The sequence below is a fragment of the Phaethon aethereus genome (assembly GCF_964289735.1).
Source record: "Phaethon aethereus genome assembly, chromosome: 32".
NCBI lineage: Eukaryota > Metazoa > Chordata > Aves > Phaethontiformes > Phaethontidae > Phaethon > Phaethon aethereus.
Genome location: NC_138608.1, coordinates 629,182 through 644,809, shown reverse-complemented (window position 1 = coordinate 644,809; position 15,628 = coordinate 629,182). Strand labels below are relative to the sequence as shown.

At 70.5% G+C, this 15,628-nt stretch overlaps 1 protein-coding gene across 1 annotated transcript; it reads left to right on the top strand.

The window, feature by feature from the left end:
- Window positions 1–4,769: 4,769 nt before the first annotated feature.
- OLFM2 (olfactomedin 2) lies at window positions 4,770–14,493 on the top strand (the record flags this gene model as incomplete). The annotated part of the gene is made up of 6 exons (XM_082012196.1): window positions 4,770–4,907; window positions 9,520–9,669; window positions 10,841–10,996; window positions 12,421–12,640; window positions 12,855–12,961; window positions 13,218–14,493. 6 exons carry the CDS (start codon window positions 4,770–4,772, stop codon window positions 13,893–13,895), a joined length of 1,449 nt encoding a protein of 482 aa, XP_081868322.1. The 3' UTR covers window positions 13,896–14,493.
- Between the last annotated feature and the right edge of the window lie 1,135 nt (window positions 14,494–15,628).

The window sequence follows — 15,628 nt, the reverse complement described above, 5'->3', positions numbered from 1 at the left end:
CTCGGCACGGCAACACCGCGAGCCCCGTCCCAATGCCTGCGGGGCCAGATCCGGCCCCCTCTCTGGCCGCCGCGGAGCCGGTGTCCCCGTGCCAGGCCAGGATACGAGCCGGGGGGGACGCGGTGGCGCGGTGGCGGGTGTTAAACCTCCTCCTTCGCCCCCCTGACGCTCTCCCCCTCCTTGGGGGGAGCGGGTGGGGGGAGCCCCGCTGCCCCTTGGCGAGGGGTCGCCCCGGCTCGCGGCAGAGGGCATGTGGGGAGGTCAGGGCAGGGCCGGGGCCGTGCGCGAGGCTCAGCCCCGGTCCCAGCGCCGTTGCAGTTACTGTACGATAAACCGACTGTATCGAAGCCGTCTCCCCCCCGAATCCTTGCCGATTTCCATGGAAACGGGCAGCGGGGGGGGCTGCGCACCCCAAACCGGGGCTGCCGGCCTCGTGTACCCACTCGCACGAGGGCGTGCGAGGCCGTCGTGCACGGGCATTTGGCTTGGGCACGTGCCCGCCGCCGGCCCCTCCTGCTCCCCCCGAGTCCCAGAGAGCTGCCCCCACCCCGGGGGCCCACGGCTGTGTCCCCACGGGGGAGACAGGCGGGGGGGGGACACCAGGAAAGCGTTGTCCCCCTGTGCGGGGGGCTGCGAGGGCAGGTTGGGACCCCGGAATGGAGCACCGGGGGCACTCGGCTGCCCCCCAAGTCCTCCATCCCCATGGACCCCCGAGAGGATCCGGGGCTGCCTCCCAATCCTCCATCCCCAGGGACCCCCGAGAGGGGACCCGGGGCTGCCCCCCCCAGCCTCCCCCCAAACCTCCGTCCCCAGGGACCACCGGGGCAGGAGAGGGGTGGGGGTACCCCGGCGCGGGCGGGGGATGCTCGGTCACCTCCCTCCCGGTTCGGCTCGGTCCATCCCGGTTCGGTTCTGCCCAGGCCGGCCCGGTCCCACACCCGGCGCCTCCAGCCCCCTGCGTACCGGGCGCGCCGCCCCCCCCTCCCCGCAACCGGGCCGGTGCCGCCCGGTAGCGCGGCGGGGCCCGGCCGGGGCGGGGGCGCGGCGCGGACAAAGGCGGCGGCGGCGGCGGCGGGGCCCGGCCGGGGGATGCGGCTTGCGGCGGCGTTGAGCGGCGGCGGCTCCCGGTACCGGCTCTGGTAACGGTGCGGAACGACCCGGCACGGTGAGGCTCCGGTACCGGCAGCGGGAGGGTGGACCCGGCGGGGCTGATGCCTGCAAGGATGCGCTTCTTCCCCGGCCTCCTCCTCCTCCTCCTCTCTGCCGGTTCCCCCGCGATGCAGGTGAGGGCAGGCGGGGGCGCCGCGGAGCGGGGGGGGGGCCGGTTCGGGGCGGGGGGGGTCCCCAGCTTCTCCCGGGGATGCCCGTTCGGCCCCGGGGCCGGGGAGGGGGGGCCGGAACCTGCCCTGGTGGGGGACACCAGGGGACCCCGCGGTACCCCACGGAGGGATGCACTGGGGGGGGGGAGGGTCTGGGTGTTTGTGGGTGGCACTCGGGCGCTGGGGGGTCCTTCCCAAGGCCAAGGTGGGTGCTGGGCTTTGCCCCAGTGTCCCACCACCCTCCCGGTCTTGGGGATCCAGGGTGGCCCATGGCCACTTGGGTACAGGGACGGTGTCATGGCCCCTCCCCAGGCACCCCTGGGGGGCACCTGGGCTGAACCCCGAACGCTGGGGCGCCCAAACTGCGCCCCCAGCACTGGGGCACCCATCCTGTGCCAGCGCGGCAGTGGGGACATGCGGGTGACGGATGGTTTTGGCGGGGCCGGCGCGGGAACGCCTTCACACGTGGCCGCCGAGGACGAGGGAAGGCACCAGCCTGGGTCCGTCCCGCCTCACCGGTGCCGCGGCGCACGTCCTGGGCTGGCCCCATGGCGCTGGCGTGGACGTGGGGTCCCAGCTTGTCCCCAGCGTGGGGCTGTGAGTGGGTTCAAGCCAGCCTGGGGGGAGCAGGCACCCATGGGTGCACCCCAAGAGGGTGTGAGGGGAGCGCTGGCTCTGTGCTGGGGTGAGCTGCCCGTGGGTGGGTGGGGGGACAGACGGGTGACTCGGGTCCCCCGTGAGCAGCCACCGCAGCAGCGCCAGGAGCGATCCACCTCCTCGGAGCCAGCTGTGCTCCAGTTGTGTCCCCGGCACCGCGGTGGCAGCTGCGCGGGCGCCCACCGAGGCGGCTGTCGCGGGGCTGTGCTCCGCGTCCCAGCGGGGCCGGGGTCAGCGCAGCTTTGCCACCCACCTCCCACAGCCCAGCGCCACTGGGGACGGCAATGGGCCCAAGCGCCCGCGTGCCGGCGGCGTCCCTGTGCCGGAGTGGAGGTGGCGAGGCGGGAAGGACCCGAGGGGCCACACCACGAGGACGTGGCCACGTGTCCCTGTGTGTGTCCCGCCCCCGTACCCCAAAGCTGCCACCATCCTCCAAACCTCCCCGACCCCCAGGAGGTCAACCCGCAACCCGCCGTGGGGACAGGGCCGGTTTGGGGGCTCCCGTGGTGGCCCTGACCCCTCCCCACACCCCCACGCCCCGGATTCGGCGCCGCTCGGGGCCTGTGGGCCAGTGACCGGATTTATTTTATTTGCAATTAAGCGGTTCGTTATTAGCAGCTGGCCCTGCTGAATGTTCAGCGGCGGTTGTGCAGCCTGTTGAATATGCATGAGCTGGGGCTGCGGGTGGGGGGCTGCGCCGGCCTGGCCGAGTCTTCCCCACGGCCGCATCTTCCCCACAGCCGCTTCCCGGGGGTGCTTTTCGTGGGGTGCCGGGGCGATGCTGGCGTTGAACTGGGAATTCCGGGCAGGAATTACATCCCCAGCCTGCCCAGAGTGTGGCCCTGCCACCCCCCTGCTCCTGTCCCCAAGCTGCGGGTGATGGGGCTGGTGCGGGACCCCAAACCAGCCTCCTCTTGTGGGTGCTACCCACGCGGGGGGGTGATGGGGCAGGGATGGGATGTGGGGACCCGGCCGGGGACGGCTGGGGCGCGGGGAGCGCCGGGGGGGCCTTGGTGTTGGCAGCCGCATGCGGGTCTCCCCCTTTCCCCCCTAAATGTCTCTGCTCCCACTGCCCCAGTGGGTTTGGGGGTGGCAGCGTGGGCCCACGGAGGCCCCACTGCGTCTGCACCTCGTTCCCCACCGAACGAGACAGAGTTAATGAGCTACCTGCAGGCAGAGTCCTGGGCTGGGCTGGAAAGGAACGCTGCAGTGGAGCGCCGAAGAGGTGGGGAGGGGCTTGGGGGTCTCAAGAGGGGTCTCCCCCATCCTCCCACGCTGTCCTGGCTCTGCAAAGCCCCTCGGAGGAAGCCGCCTGCCGGGGGTGTCCCCGTGGGTGTCCCTGTGGGTGTCCCTGTGGGTGTCCCTGTGGCACGCAGGGCTCGCAGCGGGCGAGAGACTGGGGTGGATTTGGAAGCCCTGCCCCGTGGCTGTGGGGGTCGACTCCCCCTCCCCCCAAAATGGGTCCTTCACGTGGCAGCTGCACCGCCGGGGGCCAGAGCGTGGGGACACCCATGTCTCGGGCGGTGGCTGCACCCGGCATGGTTCCCCCGTGGAGCCAGATCCCCACTTTTGGGGATCCCTGGGCACTTGAGGAGGGGTCTCAGGCCCCGCTGGGGGCTGCTGGCCGTCCCCACCTCCCAGGGCCTTGTTCCCTGGGGCCACGGGGACAGTTGTCCCTGTGAGTGCTGCCCTGTCCCCTCCACGGCGGTGGCCGAGCCGTTGTCTGAGGCGCAGAGCCCCGGAGCACCCCGAAACCCGCGGCGTGGGGGCAGCGTGGGGAGGGAGAAGGTGGGTGTGGGCTTTCTCCCCGCGTGGGAGCCTGTGTTGTGCGTGTCTGTCCCCACGCGGTGGCACTCTGTGACCGTGGCACGGGAGATGGAGGCAAAAAGAGGGTGAGGATGTTTAAAGCCTCGGGGGTCTCGCTGCACCCAGTGGGTCGGGTCCCGTGGGGACGGCTCAGGGTGGGCACCCACCGCCGCAGCTGTTGAGAGGGTTTGGGGTGTCCGGGGGGACCCCCAGGGAGCTCGTTGCCGTGGGGATGGGGTGCGCTGGGGGAGGTGGGGAGGGGTCGTAGGGGGGAGTCGCACCCTCCCCGGTCCCCGCAGCCGTGGGGCTGTAGCGGGGACGAAGATGAGGATTTGGGGTGGCTGGGGGGGGGGAGGGACACCTCAGTGGGGACTGGGGGGGCCGGGCCGGGGGTGGTGGGTGCTCGGGGGTGGCTGCAGCCTCCAAAGCAGGCTGGGGGTGCGGAGGTCCCCCATACTGGTACCAGGCTAAGGGAGAGCGGGGGTCTCCGCGGTCCTGCTCCCCCAAACCGCGGGTCTCTAGGGTCCTGCTCCCCAAACCGGGGGTCTCTGGGGGTCCTGCTCCCCCAGCCCAGGCCGTGCCGGGCTGCTTCAAAGGGTGCTGGGCTGGACGGTGCTGTGCCGTGCCGGGTGGGACCACCCCGAACCGGGGACCGGGCAGGATCAACCCCAAAACGAAACCACCCCCGGAACGGGGCTGTACCGAGCCGCGCCGGGCAGGATCGCCCCGAATCGGGACCACCCCGATCCGGGGACCGCCCTAAACCGGGGCCGTTACCGGGCTGGCCCGGGGCCAGCGACGCCGACGTCACTCCGGAGCGGCCGCGGCCCCGTTATAAGGGCGAGCGCGGCTGCTGGGGGCTCCGCAAGCGGCGGGGGCGGCGCCGGCCGGTGCGCCGTTCGCCCCGGTGGGCACCGGCGCCGGGAAGGGGGTGGTGGGGGGGCGCGGGGGGGTGTGTGATGGGTATGCGGCGGCGACGACGGCGACATGACGGTGCCGTTGCTGAAGATCGGGGCCGTGCTGAGCACCATGGCCATGGTCACCAACTGGATGTCCCAGACGTTGCCCTCGCTGGTGGGGCTCAACGGCACCGCCGTGTCGCGGGCCGGCACCTCCGAGAAGATCGTGAGTCGCCCCGGTACTGGGGAGGGGAAGCGCCGGGGGGAGGCTGCGGGGACGCCGGGAGAGGGGTTGGGGCGAGGGGCGGAGGGGGGGGGTGGACCGGGTTGCGGCGCCGAGCTGCGCCATCGGCACCGGCACCCGGGATGCGGCGCACCGGGACCCACCCCCTCCCCCGCTCCCGGGCATGGGGACCCCCCTCCGCCTTCCCCTGGGCACCCCCCCATCCTTCCTTCCTCCCGGGCAAGGTGCACCGGGGACCCCCCCTCCCCGGACACGACCACCCCCCGGGGATTCCCCGCGCATGGGGACCCCCTCCCCGGGCAGGGCACATGGGACCCCCCTGGGGCATGGGGATCCCCCCTCCCTGCCCACCCCCCAGGTGGTGTGGGGGTGCACCGGGGACCCCCGGCAGGGGCTGGGCTCAGCGGGGACCCTGGGGCTGGTGTCATCCAATGGAGGACACCCCTGCAGGGGGGTTGGGGGGCTCCTGACCCCCTTCTTTCCCCTGGTAGACCCGAGCTGGGCAGTTCCTGGGGGCTGGACCCCCGCAGGGCCCTGCTGCTCCCCCCAACCAAGGGGGCTCTTGGCCAGGGGAGGGGGATGAGCCCCCAGGTTCGCAGGACCCTGGGGAGCTGGTGGCTGCCCCCAGGCTGGGCGTTTGTGTCCCCCCCGGGTGGGGTCACCCCATATTTTCCCTGGGTGTCACCCCAAAACCCTGTGAGAGCGGGGCTGGGTGTGCGGCGTGACAAGGTGGGAGCTGGGGGGGATGCTTGGGGGGGCTTGGGGGGCTGCAATGGCAGCAACAGGGCTGGGCTGGGCTGGGCTTTGGGTGATGCTGCAGGCACGAGCGAGCCCCTGCGGAGGGCTGGGCAGCGCGGTCGGTGCCATGGGGCCTGGCTGGCACCCAGCCACAGCCGGTGATGGCGGAGGGTGGGCCACGATGGGGGGCCACGTCCTTCGTCGTGAGAAAACCCCTCCGGTAGCCGGAGTCTTTCCGTGCGGGACTGGGCACCCCGTCTGGGGGGGGGGGCCGTGGTGGGGGATCCTGCCAACGCGGGCGCTTTGTGCTATCGCCAGCGTCGAGCTCGGTTACGGGGCAGGGGGGGATCCGGCTTGGGGGTGTTGGAGGGAGAAGCTGGCACAGCCCATCTGGAGCCTGCCGCTGGCTTCGCGTGCCCCCCAGCCCCCCAGAGCTGCCGGCGGAGCCGTTGGGGGCTCACCGGGCTGCTCCCCCCACCTTGTCTCTGCTCTGGGCTGATGCCAGTCCGAGCTGCTTTCCCTGCAGCCCTTGACCCATTCCACAGGGATCCCTGGGATCCCTAGGGATCCTTTTTGGGGTACCATGCCCACCTGGGTTTCTGTGGAGGATGAGCAGGGTGGCCTTCGCCGCCGCAGCCCTGCGCGTGGCGGTGGGGTCTCGCCGGGCACCGCCAAACAGGCGATCGTGTTGCAGGGCAATTAGCAGCGCTCGGGGTAAAGCAGGCGCTGCTCTGCGATAATTGGCTAATCATTAGTCGCTCTTCGGTCTTCGTTGTAAAATCATTAATCACAGGGAAGGAGCGCTGCTGATGCGGCTGGCGCGCGCGCCCACGGGAGCCGCCGGGGCGGCGTGCCGGATCGTGGGGCGCGAGGGGCCACCGGCGCGGCGGGGTGGCTGGCACGCCGGCGGCGGAGCTGATCTCCCGCCTACGTTTAGCAAGGCAGGAGATTTGGCTTTTTAGCTGGGTTTAGCTTTTCCCCTGGATGCTGAAATGAGCTGGGCTTACCCAAAAGCCGGTGCTCCGGCTCCAGGGACGCCCGGCACGGCCCTTAGCCGTTGTGGGGGACTCTTGAAGCCCCTTTCTAGAAAACAGTGGTTCCTTTCTGGCTCTGGGGCTCAGAGCTGGGTTCACCCCCGTCACCTTTGTGCGCCCATCAGCTCGGCCCCGGGGGACGCTGGCTCTTGGGGACACCGGCGCCGCGCACCGCAGCAGGCAACGGTTCGTGCCATGCCGTGGAGGAGCAGCCGCCGTGCTCCAGCCAGCGACAGGGAGAGGCCGGAGCATCCTCTGCAGCGGCTCCGTCGCTTTGCCCCGGAGCCAGGGGCTCTCGCCTTTCCCGCCCCTGCTGACTCGGGGTCTCCCGGCTTCGCGGGGCGCTTGGTCGGACCTCCGCGCCGCGACCGCTTTGCCAAGGCTGGGGGCTGAGCAGGGATTCGCGGGTGCCTGGGGACCCCCCGTGTCCCCCGTGCAGGGGCTGGGGTGCTCTGACAAGCCCCCCACCACCGCCGGGCTGCGGCTCCCCCGCAGCTGGCCGCACCGCGGCCGAGGGCGTCAGCAATTTCTCCTCTCCCGAGCTGCAAGCCGGCAGCTTTTCCCGGGGAGCTCTAATTAATAACCCGGCAACAGATTGTACAGGCTGCGTTTAACCTAATAACACCGGCGGCGGCCGTCGCCGCCGGGCCCCCGCGCCGCAGCGGGCAGGCGCGGGCAGGGCTGCCCTCCGCCTCCGTCCCTGGGGGGGTGTCTGCAGCGTGGGGGCTGGAGGCGGCCACGGAGCTGCAGCGGGAGAGCATCTTCCCGGGATCCGGCTCTCGCCCACAGACGCTCGCCCGCGTGCCGGGGCCGCTCGGGGTGCACCGCGGGGCTGCTGCGCCGCGTGAAGCCGGATCGGGCGGGCGGAGGAGCTCTGCCAGCCCCTGCCTGCCCCAGGCAGCTGCCTGGCATTAATTATGCATTAGTCCTCTATGAAGTATTTATATCTGCCTGCCGCGCGGCCGCGGCCAGGAGGGCCCCGGGTGCAGCGAAATGGTTCCTCGGTGACTGCGGATGCTCTGCCCGGCTTGCTCCCGGCTTCGCTTCGGGCTCTTTCATTTCAGTAGCATTTTTGGGGGAAGAAATGAAGCTTTCGGCGCACGGGATGCTCCCAGGATCCCGGGGGCGGGAGGTCAGGCGGCACCTGGGCCGGCTGTGGGCGCCTGTGCCGCGGGTGCCGGCCCCGTGCCGCGCCCGGGGGGCGGCCGGGGGGACCCCCTCTGCCACGGGGACCCCGGTTTCCACGGGTAGCCGCGCACAGCACCGCGCCTTAAGCCTTTCCCGATGCGCGTAGCCGGTAATTGCCCATCGCGTTGATCCACCTGCCGTAGCCGCCAGCAGCCGGCACGGTGCCGTCCGCCGGCACCTTCCTAAGGGCTGGTCAGCCCCCGATGCGGCTCGTCACCAGCCGGGGCTGCCGGGAGCTCCACCAGCTCGGCCGCGTTGGAGCTGGGCTGAATAAATCCCCTATTTACCTCCCCCTGCGATAACTCACCCATTTACTCGGTTAAGGGCGAGTTTTACGCCGCCGACAGTTAATTTATTCTCGTCGCGCCGGAGGTTGGAGAACGGTGTTTAGCCACCGCCGTGGCCAATAAATCGCTTCCGATGTGAAACACGAAGTTAAAACCGCTGCGTGTAAAGTAAAGTATCGTCCCCGGCTTGTTACAGGGAACGGGCCATTTATCTCCGCCCGGCTTGGTGCAGGCGGCGCTCGGAGAGCAATGAGCTTGCTCTCGATTTTCATAATTAATAATTATGAATTACCCATGAAATGCTAAATGGCCCGGCGCAAAAACGCCGGCTTACGGCACGAATAAATCGGGCGAAGGGGAGGAAGGGGGGGGGGGGGCGGGCGTGGATGTTTCTCCGCTCGGTGTTCGGGGCGAGCACGGTGGGACCCAGCCAAAAATGGGGGGGCAGCAGGAGGCTGCAGGGGTCACCCCCCCCTCGGCTGCGTTGGGAGACCAAACGCAGAAAACCCCGAGTCTGGGGCCGCTCGGAAAAGCCGCGGCTGGACGCAAAAATGGGCTTCCCAAGGGCGGCGGGGCCGGCGGGAGGCTCGGCCAGCTGGGGGTGCCTGGGCACCCGCCCGGGCAGGGGGATGCGCCGGCGCGTCCCCGCTGCCGGCAAGGGGACCTGAGTTCACCGGGCAGGAATTCACGCTCCCCTCCAGGGCCGAGACGGCCGCGGCAGAGGAGATTCCTGCCTTGCCGACCCCGTTAGTGGGAACTAACAGCGGGCTGGGTCTGCGGGAGGAAGAGGAGGGACACGGCGCTGGCCGGCGGGCGGTGAAGAGCGTTTTCTCATCGTTCCCTCTCATCCCGCTGTTTTTTCGCGGCCGGCCCGGGAGCGCGGGGAAGCCGAAATCTTCGGGGGTTTTTTGTGGAGCAGATCGCTGTGGTGACGTGAGTCTCGGAAAGGGGAAAAAACCCCTAAATGACCCGGATAACAGCCTGGAAGGAGGGAAGAGCGCAAAGCGGCTCAGCCCCGAAGGGGTGGGAGCGGGACTCGGGGGAGGCGGCGGCGGCAGGGCAGGACCGCGGGGCTGCGCCGCGGTGGGATGCGCTCGGCACCGCGCGGCTCCGGCGGCGGTTTGGGAAGGGTCTGGCGGGCTCGTCCTGGCGCCGGGACGTCGCTCCCCCGCGGGCTTGTCCCCGGCCGGGTGACGGCGGGGGGAAGGACGCCCCGGCGCCTTGGCAAGGCGCTGCCGGCCCGGCGGCTCTGGGGAAGCCCGGGCATGCGTGGAGAGCCTGGCGCGGGCGGGCGAGCGGCTCCGGCGCCCTTCGGGCCCCTGACGTCTGCCCTCCTCTCTCCCGCAGACCCTCTTCCAGAGCCCCGACGAGGGCTGGCAGGTTTACACCTCGGCGCAAGCCCCCGACGGCAAATGCCTCTGCACGGCCGTCATCCCCGTCCAGGGCAGCTGCTCCCGCGACCTGCGCAGCCACCAGCTCCGCCAGCTGATGGAGAAGGTGAGCGTCGCCGGCCCGGCGCTCATCGGCGCTACCGGCCGAGCCCGCTAACGAAGCGCTTAATTTGTGGGTGGGAGGGTTCACGCGCCCAGCAGCGTGGAGCTCCGCGGTGGGGTGCGCCGGGCTCGTCCCTTCCCCTGGGACGCGTGGCGGCCGTGTCCCGGCGAGGACACCGGCGGCTCCCTCCCTCCCTCCCCGCGTAGCGCCGAGAGCCGCTGTTCGCCGGCGCGCGCAGCCTCGACGCTCCCGCGTCGCCGGCAGCAGCGCTGGACCCTCCTGCCCGGCCGTCAGGCTGGCCGGAGGGGCGTCCCGCGCCGCCGACGCGCATCCGTGGCGCCACCAGCGACGTGGCGACGCCCCGGCGACCGGGACCGAGCTGCCGCGTGGCCGCGGGGCTGAGTTCGGCCGGGAGGTAAATCCAGCCAAATGCCGTTCAGGGGAGCCCGGGGGCTCTCCCGGCGCGCAAGGAAGGTGGTTCCCGCGGGGGGCTCCACACTCCCGGCCCCTTCCCCGCGGGCTCCGCAGCAAAGCCGTTGGAAGCCGTCGGCCTTCCCCTCGCCGCGGCGCGCAGCCGCGTGCCCGAGCAGAGCTCGCCGAATTTCCCCCCGGTTTTCACACGTCCGCACGGGCGGGCGCGCCACAAACCCGATTAAACTTTTATTGCAGTGTGCCGCAAAAACACTTCTTAAGCAGCTCCCTCCCGAGGCGGCGGCGGCACCGTAAGTGCCGGCGGGGCCGGCGCTAATAAATAAATAAATAACCGCTTGAGGAACGTGGCCACGTTCGGAAGCACGGAAACGAAATCGCTTTGCCGGCTGCGGCAGATGACATTACAGAATGAAAGCTCACGGGCCGAGCCAGGGAGCGCGCTCGGGCGGTTTGAAAACCCCCAAATCACGGCGGAAGCGGGACGCGTCAAACGCCTTTTCCCGCGAGCGTTTACGTAAACGCTGGAGCGGGGGGCAGCGCGTCCGGCGGCTCCCGGGGGACGGGGACACCGGGACGGGGTCTCCCGGGGCCGCGTCCCCGCCCGCCCCCGGTGACCCCCGGCGGGTCCTGGGGGCTGCTCTCCCCTCCTCATCCCCTCCCTGCCTCCGCACCCACGTTTCCCGCAGCGGGGGGCTGTGCTCGCTAGACCGAGGGCTTTCGCGCCCGCCTCGCCCCCGCGCAGGTGCAGAACATCTCCCAGTCCATGGAGGTGCTGGACCTCCGGACCTACCGCGACCTGCAGTACGTGCGCAACACCGAATCGCTGATGAGGGGCTTGGACTCCCGGCTGAAGGTGGCCGCTGAGAGCCAGAAGACCCTCAACGCCAAGAGCTTCCAGGTGAGCGCGCGGCCCGCGCCGCCTCGCGCGCGCCGCGGGACCGACCGCGCCGCGCCGCGGGTGGGAGCCCCGGGGAGGGTCCCGCCGCCGGCGGCCCGGGCGGCCGAGCATCCCTGCGGCGGTGCCGGGGCCGAGCGTCCCCGCGGCACCGGAGCGTGCGGGGTGGGCGCGGTGCCCGGCCGTGGCGAGCGCGGGACGGCAGAGTTGGCCGGTTCCCGGCTCGTCCGGCTGCCGGTCGACACCTTTAACCAAACAAAACGCGTCTCTTCCCCGGCAAACCCGCGATTTCCACCGGAGGGGCGGCAGCCGCCGCCGCCGTGCGCTGGTCGAGCTCACGTTGCGCGGGCTGCGGCAGCTCCGCGCCCCTCCGAAATCCCGTTACCCGCCCCCGCGTCGGGGCGCTGGGTTATTTTGGGAGCCTGGAGGCTTCGTGCCGGCAGCGAAGAGCGTTTCCGTCTGGCGAGGGGCTGGTCCTTGGCGCCGAAAGGGGCCGGGGGACGCTGGGGCGGACGCTGGACGCCGACAGCCGCGCAGGCAGGGACCGATCGAACGATCGAGACATTTAATGGCAGCGGGAGGGGCTGAGCCCCGCGACCGCGACGCGATCCCGCCCGGACAAGCCAGGAGGGAGGAAAGGGGCCGGCGAGCCGGGCGTGCTCCCGGGAACCCCACGGAGCCGTGGGGTGGCGAGTGGGGCCGGGGGGCGTGGGGCGGGATGGGATTCACCGGCTGCGGATTCACGGCGTCCTTGGGCGAAGGAGACGCGGCGGAGCGGCTTGTGGCCGGGGCTGGCCGGCCGCCGCGCGTCCCCCGCCGCTTCCCCGCCGCGGCGGCTGGCTCCCACGGTGACGGCGGAGCCGAGCGGCCCTCCGGCACGGGTGGGAGCCGTCGCGCCGCGCTGGCACCCCCTCCCCGCCCCAGACGCGCACCCCGCTGCCGTGTCGGCTGTCGGGGGCCGCGCGGCCCCTGCCTGCCCGGGTGAGCCGAGATTTCTAAACCCCGGGCCTGGTTAAACCGGAGCCATAGCTCTGCCGGTCGCTCTCCTTCCCCCCGCGCCGCCGCCGGCCCTTCCCGCGTCCCTCCCGCGTAGAGCGTCGCTCCGCGCCCGGCCGCGCCGCGCAGCCCGCCCCGCGCCCCGCCGGCGGCGCCGCACCCTGCCCGGCGGGTCGTTAGCGGGCGCTCGGGCGGCGCAGAGCCCCGTCACCGTTCCGAGTCACCGAGCCGGGGAACGGGGCTCGTCTCCGGCGTGTTGGCGAGACCGCGCGCTGCGATCGGCGCCGCCGCGCCGGAAGGCTCCTCGCTAACGCCCGGGGGGACGGACAGACGGACGGCAGGCGCGGGAGGCAAACACCGCCAGCCTCCAGGCGGGGGCGTAATTAAGGGGGCGTGGGGTGTTCCCTTCCCCCCTCGCGCCCCCGAAACAGGAGCTGAAGGACAAGATGACGGAGCTGCTGCCGCTGGTGCCCGTCCTGGACCAGTACAAGTCGGACACGAGGCTGATCGTGCACCTGAAGGAGGAGGTGAGGAACCTCTCCGGGAGCCTGCTGGCCATCCAGGAGGAGATGGGTGCCTACGACTACGAGGAGCTGCAGCAGCGGGTGCTGCTGCTGGAGGCGCGGCTGCACGCCTGCGTGCAAAAACTGGGTACGGTCCCCCCCCGCCACCGCCGCGCTGCGGGGTGGGCTCCCGCGGCGCCTTTCCCCCGAGCATCCCCCGCCCCGCCGGCCTGTCCCCCGTCCCCCGGGGTCCTCCCCGCCCGGCGCGCGGTGCTGGCGGCACCGGGGGGGGGGCCGGGCGACGCCGCGGTCTCGGACGCCCACCCCTAACCCCCGGCTCTTTCCCCCCCCGCCCCGGCCAGGCTGCGGGAAGCTGACGGGCGTCAGCAACCCCATCACCATCCGAGCGTCGGGCTCGCGCTTCGGGTCGTGGATGACCGACACGATGACGCCCAGCGCCGACAGCCGGGTGAGTGGCGCGGCGGCGGGGGGACGGGGACGGTCTCGAACGAGCCGAGCGTTCGGTCCGCGGAGAGCGCCGGAAAGGCGTCGGAGCCGGGAAAACGGCGCGTCCCGGCGCGCGGCGGCAGCGTCAATGGCTGCACGTGCTGGGGGGGGGGCTGGGAGGGACACGGGTCGCGTCCGTCCGTCCGTCCCGGGAGCCCATCCTGACGAGGGCGGGGGCCCCGTTTCGGCCGGGCGTCCCTAACCTGAGCCCGCCGCAGGTGTGGTACATGGACGGTTACTACAAGGGCCGCCGCGTCTTGGAGTTTCGGACCCTGAACGACTTCGTGACGGGGCAGAACTTCGTGCAGCATCTCCTGCCGCATCCCTGGGCCGGCACCGGCCACGTGGTCTTCAACGGGTCCCTCTACTACAACAAATACCAGAGCAACATCGCGGTGAAGTACCACTTCCGCTCCCGCAGCGTGCTGGTGCAGCGCAGCCTCGCCGGCGCCGGCTACAACAACACCTTCCCGTACTCTTGGGGTGGTTTCTCCGACATCGACTTCATGGTGGACGAGAACGGGCTGTGGGCCGTCTACACCACCAACCAAAACGCCGGCAACATCGTGGTGAGCCGGGTGGACCCCCAGACGCTGGAGGTCCTGCGTAGCTGGGACACGGGTTACCCCAAACGCAGCGCCGGGGAGTCCTTCATGATCTGCGGCACGCTCTACGTCACCAACTCCCACCTGGCCGGTGCCAAGATCTACTTTGCCTACTACACAAACACTTCCAGCTACGAGTACACGGATATCCCCTTCCACAACCAGTATTCCCACATATCCATGCTGGACTACAACCCGCGGGAGAGGGTGCTCTACACCTGGAACAACGGCCACCAGGTCATCTACAACGTCACGCTCTTCCACGTCATAAAGACGTCGGGCGAGCCCTGACCCCGCGCCGGACTCCTCCGCTCTCCCGCCCGAGCTCTTTGTTTTTCTACACTTCAGCCTCAGCCATTCTCTCTAGGGGATGGAGCCTTCCTCCTCCTCCTCCTCCTCTTCCTCCTCCTCCTCCTCTTCCTCCTCCTCCTCCTCCTCCTCCTCTTTGATTTTCATTTTTTCCTATTCCTTTGGTTTCTTCCCGCGGGTCACGGCGCACGGATCTCTTCCGCCTTCGTTCGAGCTGACCTCGGTTTGGGGTTTGGTTTTTTTTGTTGCGTTGCTTTTTTTCTCCAGTTTACATCTTTATTTTGACAGCAAATAAAACCAGTCTCTGACCTTTGATGGGGTTTGTGCCGATATATTTTTTTCCTCTCCAATTTAGGAAAAAAAAAGAATTATTATGATGATTATTTGTCACGCAGTGGCTTGTTTTGCCCCCTTTTCCTGCACCCCCTCCGCTGGGGGATGCCAGGAGCCGGCTGCGAGCTACAGGCGGGTGCGGCACTGGGGGAGCAGAGCCCGGGGCGGGGGAGCAGAGCCCGGGGGTGGGGGGCAGAACCCGGGGGCGGGGACAGAGCCCGGGGGGGGGAGCACAGAGCCTGGGGAGGGGGGCAGAGCCTGGGGAGGGGGGCAGAGCCTGGGGGGGGGGAGCAGAGCCGGGTGGGGGGAGCAGAGCCCAGGAGGGGTCAGAGCCCGGGGGGGGGGGAGCAGAACCCGAGGGGGGACAGAGCCCCGGGGGGGGAGCAGAGCCTGGGGGGGGGCAGAGCCTGGGGGGGGTGGAGGAGCCGTGGAGGAAGGGGCCAGAAGAATGGAGGGACACAGGGCTGGGGGAGGCAGAGGGGCCGGTGCTGCCCGGGGCTCAGGCAAACCCCCCGTGGGCATGATCAGGCGTAATAAAGCTTAAAATAGTCCCGTGAAACCAAGCCGCAGAGCTGCGCTTCCCAGGCCAGCCCGGACCCTGCCAGGTGCTTCATAAACTGGGTGGGGGGAGCCCTGCGAGCACAGACACCCCTTGCCCCCACACCTGGGCAGAGAGCTGCGTGGGGACGCTGGCAGCGTGGGGACAAGGACGGGGACAGGGTGCCTTAAAGCCCGCCGAGGTCACATCATCCCTGCAGATTCCCCATCGCGGCTCCGGGACCGCCGGCGGCTTTGGGGAGGGGACGGTCCAGCCCTGGAGCCCGTCCCTGCCCCGGGGACGGCGTCACGGTGCCGAAGTCCGCAGCGTAAAAGCGAAGCTGGACGCACCTTGTGATGTTTATTCTCCTCCAGAAAGAGGAGTGGGGAACAAGAGGATAATCCCCACTAATCCCGTCAGCGGCTTGTGTGCGAGAGGAACGGGCTCAGGGGGCTGCGGTGACGCTGGATCTTGGCAGCCACCCCCCTCCCACCCGCCGGTGGCGTGTTTTGGGGTGCTGGGAAGCTCGGCTCGCCCCCGGCCATGCTGACGGGCTCACGGGGGGGCCATCAATAGGTCCTGGGGGAGGAGAAGACCCTCGCGTGCCCCTTCTGCAGACCCTCATCCAGGCACTTGGGGAAGCGCCCTGGCCCCGGCGCCAGGCGGGTGCCGGGGACGTGCCGGGGTGCCGCTGGGTTTGGGTGCTGGGCTCCCACCCTGCGCAGGCTGACGCGCATCCCTGGTTTCCCAGCTCTGCTCCTGCATCCCGGCCGGGCCGGGAGCGCGGGAAGGGGATTAACCCCACGCCGCGGCCGCCCCAGCCCCTGCGAGCGGGACCAGCCGC